Here is a 14,055-nt window from a genome sequence, read left to right as displayed (position 1 = left end):
CAGCAAACAATTTTTTCCTGGCAGGGAAAACTGCCTTCTTACTTATGCAAGAAGATCTTGTTAACTGGTTGCCATTTTTCATCTATAAGCTTAGAGAAAAAATTCCCTGCAGCGAGTTGCTGTATTTATAATCATTCACAAAAACACATTAGGGTCCAACAAGTTAATATTGATTGCTCACTCCCAAACTGTTTTTGAAACATGTTTTTACTCCTTGGATTGGACTGTAATATGACATCTAATATTAGATGATGCATTTGGCAAGATTCGTGGCAGGCATTGGTAATGGGAATTTTTTCTTTCAATATGTTTATTTCAATTGATTTATGAAATGCTCAGAGGCAGAAAAAGAATGATAATGGATCGATTTCTAGTGAAATAAACCCACTAGCAGTGTTTCTAGGGCCCTTGCTCTTTGTGAACACATTCTATGAGATATTTGCTTATACATACACTTTGTATAGTTCATATATATTAAATGCCACTAGAAGATTCTGAGCACATTGCATTTGCACTAATCTCATACTTGTTTTAATATATTCTTTTGTTGTTATTTTGTTATTTATTAACTTGAAGAGGTCTAAACTGGAAATCAAGAATGTTAGAATCTTTATCCCAGTTCCTGCAGTCTAGAAGAGGAATGCATATTTTAGTGTAACCATCTATGAAATGGGGATACCAAAACTGACCTTCTAAATACCCGAAGTGTATGACCTTAATAATGTCCTGGGACATATTTTCATCCTGACACTCAGGTGATCAGGCCATGGAGCAGAAAATTGAAGCTTACTTTTTTTTTTCCCCCTGGGTTTTCCAGTCATCCATCTGTCCCAGTGGAGCCTGAAGCCACTCTGAAATCAGTCTGTCTCAGACAAGCAGAAAAATGATATGAGTCTCCATGAGTCCTTAAACACTCCAATTTACCCATCATCAAATCATCAAGTTTATTTATGCATGCGCACATACACACACAAGCCTCAGGATACCTCTTATTGCTCTCACATGAGGTCTTCATTCTGTTCTTTGAACCTGGCATCCCTTATTCTTCAAATTTTACATACTCTTCTTAACTCTTTTTATTTTAAATTTATTTGTAAATAGAAATATAATTGTTTTACAGAATTGTGTTAGTTCTGCCAAACATCAACATGAATTAGCCATAGCTCTTCTTAACTCTTACAATTGTACTGCTTATCCTGCCCCTGGTCCTGGCTATTTCTCCTCAGACTCCTGGTAATAATTTCATGAGAATCCCTCTCCTTTTTATAGGCAGAGTGTGATATAAAAGCTGGAACTAAGGAGCTGAGGATCAATGGGAGGGACCCAGCAAAGCCAGGACCTACAACAATGCTAGGTCCTATCGCAGGCTGCACCAGGATCTCTTCAGCCCCTCTGTTCCCTGTTGGTCAGGATGCTGACTCTTTGAGTAATAAACTCACCATTCTTACCCTCAAATTCTAAAAATCTTACATGCCTCAGGTCACATCTCTTTCCATTTTCTCTTCTCTAAAACACTGTTCTGCTCCTGTTCTGTCACCTAATTCCTCATTAAATCAGCCTCAAATTATAGATTTATTCCTCTGATTTAAAATTCTCTCCTTCGTTAAAATACCATGGGGATTCCATGGATTTCTACACTGTTAGTACACAAGCCCCACACTTCCAAAGCTTGTGAGTATCATGTTTGTTTTGTGGTCAGGAAGAGCATAAGGGTCCCATTTATAGATTAAGTGATCATGGCAAGAGTGGACAGTAAGTATCTGGTGCCCATTGCATCTGATGGAAGGGGTGATGCTGACCCAGTACCTTGAAGAAAAAGATAGGGCAGAAGACCAAGATCAGTGAGGTCTGTATGTCATAGCCTTGATTCTGTGGCTATTGCTTGCCACCCTATGCCTTTGCTCTAAGGACAAAAGTAAGGGCAGAAGTCAGAATGTCTTAAGGAAGATTGGTTACCCAGTAGAAAGTCTGTACATATAAAAATTATGCCAGAATTTTAGAGAAGTTCACGTTGCCTCAAGAACCCCAAAAGAGTAACAGAAATTATCTGTGATGTTGTCAAAAGAGGGTCTGCTAAACCAGATAATCTTGGGCTTTAATATGACACAAAATAGATCTTCCTGCAAAGGGAAAGATGCCTAACATGTCATAATATTATTGAGAACTGTAAGCTGGTTACAGATGAATGTCAAAAAATGTTATTGCAACTCAAGGAAAAAGACAATACTATCAAAGTTGATCTTGTTTTTACTATAGAAGAGAAGTACCCTTTTATGATAGAATGGTATGCTAAGTAACGTAGTCTCCTTGTCAAATAATGTTTATTTTATCAAAAGCTAAATTTAAAAGAACTGTGGAAGAAACTGATGCTATGCTGAAGGAAGGATATAAAAATTTATTTGAGAAACTCAGATTGCTGGGAGAAATATCAATAACCTCAGATATGCAGATGACACCACCCTTATGGCAGAAAGTGAAGAGGAACTCAAAAGCCTCTTGATGAAAGTGAAAGTGGAGAGTGAAAAAGTTGGCTTAAAGCTCAACATTCAGAAAACGAAGATCATGGCATCCGGTCCCACCACTTCATGGGAAATAGATGGGGAAACAGTGGAAACAGTGTCAGACTTTATTTTTCTGGGCTCCAAAATCACTACAGATGGTGACTGCAGCCATGAAATTAAAAGACGCTTCCTCCTTGGAAGGAAAGTTATGACCAACCTAGATAGCATATTCAAAAGCGGAGACATTACTTTGCCAACAAAGGTCTGTCTAGTCAAGGCTATGGTTTTTCCTGTGGTTATGTATGGATGTGAGAGTTGGACTGTGAAGAAGGCTGAGTGCCGAAGAATTCATGCCTTTGAACTGTGGTGTTGGAGAAGACTCTTGAGAGTCCCTTGGACTGCAAGGAGATCCAACCAGTCCATTCTGAAGGAGATCAGCCCTGGGATCTCTTTGGAAGGAATGATGCTAAAGCTGAAACTCCAGTACTTTGGCCACCTCATGAGAAGAGTTGACTCATTGGAAAAGACTCTGATGCTGGGAGGGATTGGGGGCAGGAGGAGAAGGGGACGACAGAGGATGAGATGGCTGGATGGCATCACTGACTCGATGGCCGTGAGTCTGGGTGAACTCCAGGAGTTGGTGATGGACAGGGAGGCCTGGTGTGCTGCGATTCATGGGGTCACAAAGAGTCGGACACAACTGAGCAACTGATCTGATCTGAACAACACAGTATCCCTATGTTCATATTTTTGGTTGATAATGGTGATGTACGAGAGGACATTATCCATCGAGCTCATGTTTATCATCCAAATGTCAAAGTAGCGTTCATTCTTAGATGTAGATGAAAATGTTCCCAAAGGACTTAAAGGAGAATTAACTTATATATTTAACAAATGAGATGATACCTCGAGAACACAGAATATTTCAATCAGTTAGAAAACAACAGTAATTTAACTCTGCTGAGAGATACCCAAGGAGACTTAAGGACGGCAGATGGAGTGTAGCCAGTGTTTAACACATCCTAAAAATGGATATCTAAATATACATTAGTTGAGCTTTTAGAAAAACTATTCTTTAGTGAAAGATAAATCACTGGAAATGGCCAGCTCTGTCTTACTGAGGATTCTGTAAACAGGCATTCTGCAGGAAGACCTCTCTCCTGTGGAAGCAGCTGATACAAGATCTGCTATCTCTTCATCTTGCTCAAAGACTCAACTATGATACATTCTTGTTCCTGAAGTTTTTCCTTTACATTACTTATATATTGTCAGACATGTTAAATCTATCAACTGGAAACTCCTCTTTTTCACCTCTTTCAACAGTTTCCATACACAATGGAGTATTACTCAGCCATTGAAAAGAATACATTTGAATCAGTTCTAATGAGATGGATGAAACTGGAACCTATTATACAGAGTGAAGTAAGCCAGAAAGAAAAACACCAATACAGTATACTAACGCATATATATGGAATTTAGAAAGATGGTAACAATAACCCTGTGTACGAGACAGCAAAAGAGACACTGATGTATAGATCAATCTTATGGACTCTGTGGGAGAGGGAGAGGGTGGGGAGATTTGGGAGAATGGCATTGAAACATGTATAATATCATGTATGAAACGAGTCGCCAGTCCAGGTTTGATGCACGATACTGGATGCTTGGGGCTGGTGCACTGGGATGACCCTGAGGGAGGGTATGGGGAGGGAGGAGGGAGGAGGGTTCAGGATGGGGAACACAGGTATACCTGTGCGGATTCATTTCAATATTTGGCAAAACTAATACAATATTGTAAAGTTTAACAATAAAATAAAATAAAATAAAAGTTTCCACTTTTTTTTAACAGATTTTGAAAAATCTCAGACAAAATCAGAAAAATAACTCCCTAGGTTTCCAAAGTGTATTTTTTATAGCTCAATTTTTTATTTATTATTTTTAATTGAAAGATAATTTCTTTGCAGTGTTACATTCGTTTCTACCAAATGTCAACATGAATCAGCCAGAGGTTTACCCATGCCCCTTCCCACTTAAACATCCTGTAGTTCAATTTTATTGCACATTTTTTGAGATCTTTTTATACTTGCAAAGTTTTCAGAAGGCCAAAAGGAAGTTTTATAAAATGGTCAAATAATTTACATCATTTTAAATATTGCCATTTTTGCAAGTTGGATGTATCATGCTAATGATACTAACATCTCCTGAAATTGTATTATGCTTGGTTCTTTTGTTTGGAGAAAATCAATATTGATTTTACAGAAAGGACTGGCACTCTATTTGATGAAAAAAACTATTGTTGTCCACATGTCACTGATCATTACAAGTGTTCTGTATTGACTTACTGATAATAAACATAAAATAGAAAATCTTTTTTTAAATACCCATTTCTCTCAAAGTGATAGAACTTGTTAAACCATTTGTATCTTAGCATAATTGAATTTATCACATCCTTTCTTGATAGCAGATTTTGAAGAGAAAAGAAGTAGAGGCATTGGGACTTCCTTGTGGTCCAGTGGTTAAGACTCTGCACTTCAAATGCAGGGGTGTGGGTTCATTTCCTTATCAGGGAACTAAGAGCCCACATACCGTGCATTAAAAAGTTAAAGAGAGGAAGAAATAGAGGCATCAAGCCCTAAAAGTAGAAAGTAAAGGAGATTCCATATTAAACAACAACAACAACAAAAAATGCTAGGTTATTCAGAACAAACTGCCTTCTTCATAATTTTACCTAAACCCAGGCTTGGTTCCCGTTTCTTTTTAGTTGATTTTTGCTCATTGTCAATAAACTCCTAACTTAATGGCTTAAACATTAAACCTCAGTGTTAAAAAAGTACCCAGTCCGTTGTCATCTATAGATCTTAGCATTTTGTCTAGAACAAAAAGTAATCCAGATCACATGCACAGGGTCATAGAACTATATTGAAGACAAGAACCTCTCCCTGACCTCAACAAATTCAAAATAGCTATATACAAAATCAGCCTAACCTTGGGGAAAATTCCAAGTGGAGTAGCTATGACAGACTGTCCTGGGAGCAGTCCCCAGAAAGCACTGACTTACAGCTCTACTGAAAGGCCTGGTAACATGCCTTTGTCTGCACCAGCAACTGCCATTGGCAACTAGTGAGAAATCAAGAAAGGGTCAGGCCAACGGGGGTTTTAATGTTTGTTTTATTTTGTTTTGGCTTTGTCTACTTGTTTTGGTCTTGATATGTAAGAAAGCATTCAACTGAGAAAATCACATATGCCAATGTTTTAAATAAATGAGTATAATATCTTTTTACCGATTATAACCATATACTACTGTAGCTATTTTACTTTACATTACATTATAGGCATGTTATCAAATACAGACATGTAGAGACTGCCAAGAAGTGGAACTCTTCTGCCAAAGATGGAGAACTAAATAAAATGAATTGATAGGTCTATTTCAGAAGCCATATGTGCTTCTGGAATTGCTACCATCCATTTAAAGGGGAAGGTTTGCCTCTGAGTGGATCAAAAGGATTCACCCAGCAGCCAGCAAGGCCTGTAACCCACTGCTGCTGCTAAGTCACTTCAATCATGTCTGACTCTGTGCAACCCCATAGATGGCAGCCCACCAGGCTCCCCATCCCTGGGATTCTCCAGGCAAGAACACTGGATTGGGTTGCCATTTCCTTCTCCAATGCATGAAAGTGAAAAGTGAAAGTGAAGTCGCTCAGTCGTGTCTGACTCTTAGCGACCCCATGAACTGCAGCCTTCCAGGCTCCTCCGTCCATGGGATTTTCCAGGCAAGAGTATCGGAGTGGGGTGCCATTGCCTTCTCTGCTGTAACCCAGGGGTCTCATAATTCACTATAGATATGGTTCAGTTTTCATACTCAAACAAGAATGTCATCTTACCCACAAGTACAAATTATTTTGTTCACTCTTGCAAGTTTCACCAAGGTCTTCAAAGTCCTGTTGGCATCTTCTCTTGACTGAGGCTGCCATAACACACGTAGGCTTTCCTTCTCTCTCATTCTTTTAGTTTATCTATGGGACAGACATAGCACACTTTCTGTGGCTGGAGAAACTGCTCCTAGTGTTTTCCCTCCCTTTCTTTTTCCTGCTTTAAATGGCTATAATCATAAAACTTCCCTGTGGTTCAGATGAACCTATTTGCAAGTCAGGGTAGATACCAGACATAGGGAATGGATGTGTGGACATGGGTATGGGGGGTGGGGTGAACTGGGATATTGAGATTAGTGTATGTTCACTGCCATGTGTAAATCAGATAGCTACATACAAAATCAGCCTAACCTTGGGGAACCTGCTATGCAGAGCAGAGAGCACAGCTTGGTGCTCTGTGGTGACCTAGATAGTTGGGATGAGGAATGGAGTGGGAGGGAGATCCAAGAGGGAGGAAATATATGTATACATATAGCTGATTCACTTCGTTGTACAGCAGAAAATAATACAACACTGTAGAGCAACTATATTACAATTTTAAAACAAAAAACTAAACCTTCCTTATTAGACACATCTTCAGCTCTCACTTTATTTTGGGACATTCTGAGGTGTGCTGCAGAGTACTTTGATGAAATTACTTTAAATGTTCATTAATATCCCTTTTTCATAATAATTAGACTCAATTGAAGGTCAAAAAGGGACAATAAATTTTCCAATATCTTCTTCCTTTAGCAGCTCCATGGATGCCCAGTGAAACGAACAGTTCGCCCTCCTCGGGTGCAGGTTCAACACTTCCTGGTGAGCACTTAGAGGAGGGTCTTGAGGGTCAGGGAAGGTATTAGTCGGCTTTATTTGGGAAGAGTTGGAAAAGAACTGATACAAAGCCAATCTCAGGTATTTAAAAGTGCGTCTTGATGGAAATGACAGTGAAGATGAAAATGACAGTGAATGAAGGCAAAATTCTTCTCAGTCACTCAGAAAAGTTAGTCAGAGATAAAGTCATAGATTTGCCTCTATTTTATTTCAAGATGCATTTTGGGACCAAATAAATCCATTAAAATGCATTTTAAGCTTTAATTTTCCATTGTAAAATGGAATGATTTGTTGACACGGATTTGTCTACCCAAATGTTGCACAGGAATTTTTAATAACCTTATCAAACACATTAGAATGGGGAGACCTCTAATAACCTGGGGCACTAGAGATAAACCTCTTCCATGACCCCAGCTTCAGACCTTATCCCATAATCATTTTCTCCTGGAGATTCTTTAGCAGATATTATTTTACTGTATGTGCTGTATTGTTTCTCTTTTTTTTCTTTAAATCCATAGGAAGCTTCACTCCTTTGGTAACTATTAGATCCTAGGATACTAACCTTGCATAAATTGGTCCTTAATAAACTTTACATATAATATTAGTATTTTAGGAGCATTTGAGCCATTCAGATGAGCTCTTTCTAATAGCAAGTGAAGTCCAATCATCATTTTACAACTTTTGACCAGATGGAAATGGTCCTTAGGATTACTTCAGATATTCCCTCTGTATCCCTAGGTGACATCTTCACTAGCACAACCAGAGAATCTTCAGAAGTTCCCACAACTGCCAATGTATCTACTAAAAATAATCACATCACTGGTGAGTCATTTGCCATTTTTAAAAATTTTATGTTTTATTTGCTCTACAAATATTTATTGCATGCCTATCATTTGTCAGGCACTGTGACAGCTGTTGAATATTGAAAACACTGGCTTCCTGAAGAGTATAATCTATTATAGAGGATACACAGTAAATAAATAATCATGCAATTAAATTTATTTGTGACAAATCCTATGATATACTGCAAGATGTTGTCAGAGTCTAACAGAAAGATCTGATTGTAATTGGGGAACTAGAAAGGATTCTCTGGGGATATATTTAAAATAAAATCTGGAATGAGTAGGAATTAGCCAGGTGAAAAGTACTGAGAGATATTTCAGCTTTATGAAAGTATAGTCTGATGGTTGGAACAAAGAGTATTCCTATAATTCAATGAATAAAAGTTTGTCAATGCTAAATATAATCCTTGTTTTTTATCATAAGAGGTCAAGGTTTGCAATAAAGTTATGACCCTCCCAATGCAGATCTTGATTGTAAATTCAAGGCATAATCAACTCTTTATATTCACTTAACTGGTGAACTCTACCTGGGGATTCAATTTATTTCATATTGAAGTTCATATAGCCCTCAGTCACTGGTGCATCATCCATCCTGCACACAGCATGGCAGTGGAGCTACAAACTGACATCCTACCAACATCTTTAACTATTGGTGCCCTAAAGAACTACCTACGACTTCCCTGGTGGCTCAGTGGAAGAATCCACCTGACAATGCAGGAGACACAGGTTCCATTCCTAGTCAATACCCCACACGCCACAGAGCAACGCAGCCTGTGAACCACAATTAGCTGAGCCTGTGCTCTAGAGCTGGGGAGTCGCAACTACTGATTCCCCATAGTGGAATCACCCACATGCTGCAAGTACTGCAGCCTGCAAGCCCTAGAGTCTGTGCTCTGCAGCAAGAGGAGCCACTACAGTGAGAAGCCTGCACATCACAACGAAGAGGAGCCCACGCTCTTTGCAACTAGAGAAAAAAGCCTGTGCAGCAACCAAGACCCAGCGCAGCCAAAATAAATAAATAAAATTATTTAAAAAGGAAAAGAACTACATACTTGAAGAATTGGGGCAAATTGGAGCTCTGCTTTTCCACCAGGACATTGCTGAAGCCAATGGCCTCATTTTCTATATTTGGCTGGGAGAAAATTAGTAAGCATTGATAGAAGATCTATCTAAAACCTGTTGTTCTTTCATTTCTCAGAAACTTTGGAGGTAAAATGTTATAGTCTACCATATTGCCAGTGTAGAATAAGTAAGTCTTGATTTCACTGAAACAGAATTGTGTGTAGTCCTAAATTGATTTCCTGTGTAATTGTTTCTTTTGTGATCGTGATACTCTAGTACTTTGAACTACTGTGAACTCTAGCCCCTGTGCATCAGCGAACCACAGGGTTACTTAGTATAGGACTGTGTGAGCTTCCAGGGTACCGTCAGCATCTGCCTGACAAAACTAAAGTAACACGAGCACCAGGAAGACCTCCAATCCCTGGATATGTGTTGTAAGAGGAAAAATCTTCAGCACTGGTGATCAGTGTTATGACAGAATCGTATGGCTGCCGCCCAAACTATGTAAAATATAAAAAAGATGTGGTAACAAATATTTTAAATCCAGATTTTTGGGCTTGTGTGTGTTTTATTTTTTTGAGACTTCACTTAATGAAAAGCAGTGTAATAAATCTGAAGCAATCAAATGAATTTTAAAAGTCTACACGTGGTTTATAATCTATTTAAAATAATGAAAATATTCTTTTATTAATAATAAAAAAGCAAAAATGTGCTTTTGCCCAAATGATTTCTGTAATCTGAAGAGCTAAAGATCTATCTATAATGTATAAGGAATTTCACTGTAGTGTTATTAGAAATAAGAAAAGCCTGGAAACAATTTAACCATCCAACATTAAGGCCAATTAAATAACCTACAGTAGATCCACACACTGGAGAACCATCCAGTCATTTAATCAAATGAGGTAAACTTCTATGCACTTCTGTGAAAAACATTCCACAATTTTTGTTTGAGAAAGAAACCAAGAACAGAGCAGTATGTACAGTATGCCCCCATTTGTAATATGAAAGGATATATATTCACGGTACCTATATTTGCTTATATTTGCATTAAAATTTTCTGATAGGAATTAACTATTAAATAGTTAACATAATTGACTATTAAAAATTATAACCTGTAGTGTGGGTAGCTGGCATTTGAAGAATTAAGGATACTTCCTTTTCATTGTAGTTTATATTTCTGTACTGTTTGAATTTTTAACATGAGCATAAAACACTTTTTAAAAGGAAAAAATTAAGTAACTATACAATTATAAACATTCCCTTTTATTTTCTGCCAGGCAGAACCAGACAATCTTATTTCCTAAGAGAGTTCATTTACTTAATTTTTCCTTCATGTTACAGAAAAAGTAAGACAGTCCAGAATATTGTATTTATATTGCCTCTTGCCTTCTCAGCTTCGTACTTTCAGACCTTTAGAATGTTATAATGCCTTTTACTTTTTATTCCTCCTCCTAACACACTAATATTTCATAAAGCATTTTAATGACTTCTTAAAGAAAAAGAATTTAAAGATAGACCAGTATTTCACACATAAAACTTTTACTTTACTGGAGTGAATTTGGAAAACAAATTTACAGATTAGCAGTTTTATGTGTTCATTCTTTTTTAAATTTTTTATTTTATATCAGAGTATAGCCAATTAACAATGTGATAGTTTCAGGTGGACAGAAAAGGGATTCAGCCATACATTCAGCCATACCACACAGGTGTCCACTCTCCCCCAAACTCCTTTCCTCTTATAAATCACATTTCATTGGCCACCCTGTGCCAGGAATTGTCCAGGGCCTTGAGAAAGTGAAAGAAAAGAAAAGATTAGGTCTGGAACATTCTAACAAGAAAGGCATTCATGTAAAAAAAAAAAAAGAAATGCAAGTGTATAAGTGCAAAAACAATATGAGAACAAGTCATAGAAATGATCCCAGAGCACGATTGTGATCAATGAACACCCCATGGCCCTTGGAAATGCATGTTGCAGGTAAGCAAACTAATTCAATTCATCCTGCTTCCCAGTTGCCAAACTTTGGCATTAAAGTTCATCTCTCTTTATGCCCTTTTCAGGTACTGTGATCAGTAAGCCCAAAGATGGAATGTCCTGGCCGGTGATTGTGGCAGCTTTGCTCCTCTCCTGTTTCATATTGTTTGGTCTTGGAGTGAGAAAATGGTGTCAGTACCAAAAAGAAATGTGAGTACAGTATGGAGACATGCAGGAGCAGTTACTTTTTTCAGCAGAAAATATTCACTCAACACTTTAAATATCATTCCTAGATAGTAGTGTTTCTCTCCTATGTAACTGAGGAAATAAGGCTTAGAGAAGCTCAGAGAGGCTGCCCAGCTTGCCCAGTACCACACAGTTGGAATGAGATGCACTTCAGACTTGGTGCCCCTCTACCTGTTCAGACTGAAGCACTCACTGGACGGAACATCAGTGGGCATGAAATGAGAATGGAGGCTCACATCGCCTCAAAACTGAAACTGATTTTTCTTTTTAATCTTCATTATTCTTTTCATTTTCATGCATCTCTGAACTGCCCGGGCCCAGGTGAGCCTAGATACTGAAGTGTGAAATTGAGTAAGAAAGGTAATTTTAAGAAATTTCCAGCTGCTTTTCAGCAAAATGGGCTTTTACTGCCCTTATCCTTTCTCCCCATGGGGAAAAGAAAGCAGTCTTTTTGTTTTATTGAAATAGTTTCCAGAACTCTCCTCCCTCCACTGAGAAGTCTGAAATGGCGTGGAAGGTTAAGGCTCACTTTTCTGACTTGGCTGTTTTGGATCGGTCTGGTTCAGGCCATGCTTAGAGGAGATCTTCAGAATACACAAAGTTGATCCTCCACATATCTTAGTACTGCTGTCTCAGATAATATTGACTGTGTGGCCTGCCTTCTACTTAGTGTATCCTTGAAGACTCTAGCCACGTGCAGGGGATGTTTCGTGGTGAATAAAACACCAAACCACGAATCAGAAATTCTGGACTTTTGTCCAGGTACTACACTTTGGCCACCATGTGACCTTAAGAAATTCCTAATTCCCCAGAAAAAAACAGAATTGCAAATTTCTAAGAATGCTATCCACCTTTTGATATATATTGTCACCACTAAAGCACCAGAAAACCAGGTAATAGGTGTTGGGGATTTTTATATTAAAATGAGAAAACGGGAATCTGAAAATCTGAATTGATTTTTTTGTTGTTGTTCTATATTCAAATGTCTGTGTTATATAGAGATGAAAAACAACCCCCCTCTGTTTTTCTCAGTCTCTCTCCTTCTCTCTCCCTCTAAGGAAAAATTAAGGTACTGTGGATTGATAGACAAGGAGTAGAGGTTTTTGAGTCTGCCCACAAATATGCCTCTATTTCCTGATAGCAAGAAAGCTGGAGCATTTGTACAGCTAAATCCCACACTCATCTTATGCTTATGTACTTTAGACAAAGAGATGAATTGTGCAAACATAGACCAGTACTTTCTTTATACAGAGATGACTCTAAGAGTGTTCCCTGATACAAACAGAAAGGATGCGGGTGCCATCCATCAACTCAGGGACTCAGGCAAGTTCATTTCCCACCCCCAACCTTCCCCCTGGTTCACACACAATGAGTGTGGTGAGGGCTGGGGGTAAGGTTAGCAAAGGGACTCAGAAAAACTGCCATCTTTGGTTCCAGAATCTGAAAATTTTTTCTCTGGAGGAATGCTTTAACCTACATAAGAGAAACACTTCCGCTATTAGGAGGCAGTTGCCATGGAGAGTGTAAGCTCTGTTTAAAAGGCTTGACTTGCTGGTCTGTTCCTCTTAAGCAAGTTGCTTAAAACCTCTGAGCCTCAGTTTTATCTGTGGAATGGTGGCAATAATACTCAATTCCTAAATGCAAATTATATAACTCTATGATAAAAAATGGTTTACAAATTATAAAATATCACAAAAATATTAATTAATGATACTAACAGGACTAGCAAGCAGGTTATGCCAGGGGAAAAAAAGAGAGCCAGGGAAGCATGCCTCTTTCACTTTCTCTTTTCCCTTCTAAAAATATATTATGCATACATACATTACCCCTAACCTTCTTAGCCTTGAATGAGCAATGTTTTGTTCCTAGCATGCAAAGACCTCCACCTTTCAAGCCACCTCCACCTCCCATCAAGTACACCTGCATTCAGGAGTCCATTGGAAGTGATCTGCCTTGTCATGAGCTGGAGACACTCTAGTCCTCTGAGGCTTTGACACACAAAATTCTGCTAGAATCCTGTCGAAAAAGTAGATGTTGTGCTTTATTAATATAATCGCCCTCTAGCCAAGCCTCTTCTGCAGCTGAAATGGATATCAGAAGTGTATGACCTGTTTTCCCAAAAGCTGATCCTCTTTAATCTGCATATGCCAGAAATTTAAACAAGACTGAGAGGCGATGTGAAGCGTTCCACCAGTGCAGTCTACAAGGATTTTCTTGCTTATGTAAGAAGTGTAAATTAGGCTGCTGCATTAAAAAAAAGAAAAAGAAAAAAAAAATGCTTGCAGTGTTTTATTTTTCACTTTTAATTCCCTGAGGTGATGACAAGGGTTTTAAACTTATGTCCATACCAGATCTGCTCTTTGGGGCATCTGCCAACATTCTAAACTATTAGCCAAAATTATGTTCATCTCTGAGGGAGGGCTTCCCAGGTAACTCAGAGATAAAGAATCCACCTGCCGATGCAGGAGACACAGGAGATATGGGTTCAGTCCTTGGGTCAGGAAGTACCCTGGAGAAGAGAATGGTAACTGACTCCAGGATTCTGCCTGGAAAATCCAGATAATACACAGAGGAGCCTGGCAGGTCACATGGGATCACAAAGAGTCAGACATGACTGAGCAACTCAGCACCTGGGGTGTATTGCATTCCCCAGGAAAATTATACGATGAAAATGTGAAAGTTTCAATGAGAGT

General features: G+C 38.5%; 1 protein-coding gene across 2 annotated transcripts in view; it reads left to right on the top strand.

Annotated features, from left to right (window-relative positions):
• Positions 1 to 13,638, top strand: part of CD96 (CD96 molecule) — a 96,678-nt gene extending 83,040 nt beyond the window's left edge. Inside the window, exons 11-14 of one of the 2 annotated variants that reach the window (XM_086407187.1) lie at positions 7,160 to 7,225; positions 7,979 to 8,062; positions 11,203 to 11,326; positions 13,232 to 13,638. In XM_086407187.1, the coding sequence (XP_086263313.1) occupies positions 7,160 to 7,225; positions 7,979 to 8,062; positions 11,203 to 11,326; positions 13,232 to 13,340 (383 nt within the window). In that variant the 3' untranslated portion in view covers positions 13,341 to 13,638. The remainder of the gene's footprint in view (positions 1 to 7,159; positions 7,226 to 7,978; positions 8,063 to 11,202; positions 11,327 to 13,231) is intronic. The other variant, XM_086407198.1, reaches the window with a different exon arrangement.
• The last annotated feature ends 417 nt before the right edge of the window (positions 13,639 to 14,055 follow it).

The sequence above is a fragment of the Bos grunniens genome, chromosome 1, assembly GCF_055505025.1.
Source record: "Bos grunniens cultivar Pamir isolate PY7600 chromosome 1, Bosgru_T2T1.0, whole genome shotgun sequence".
NCBI classification, from domain to species: domain Eukaryota; kingdom Metazoa; phylum Chordata; class Mammalia; order Artiodactyla; family Bovidae; genus Bos; species Bos grunniens.
This window is presented reverse-complemented; position numbering and strand designations above follow the sequence as displayed.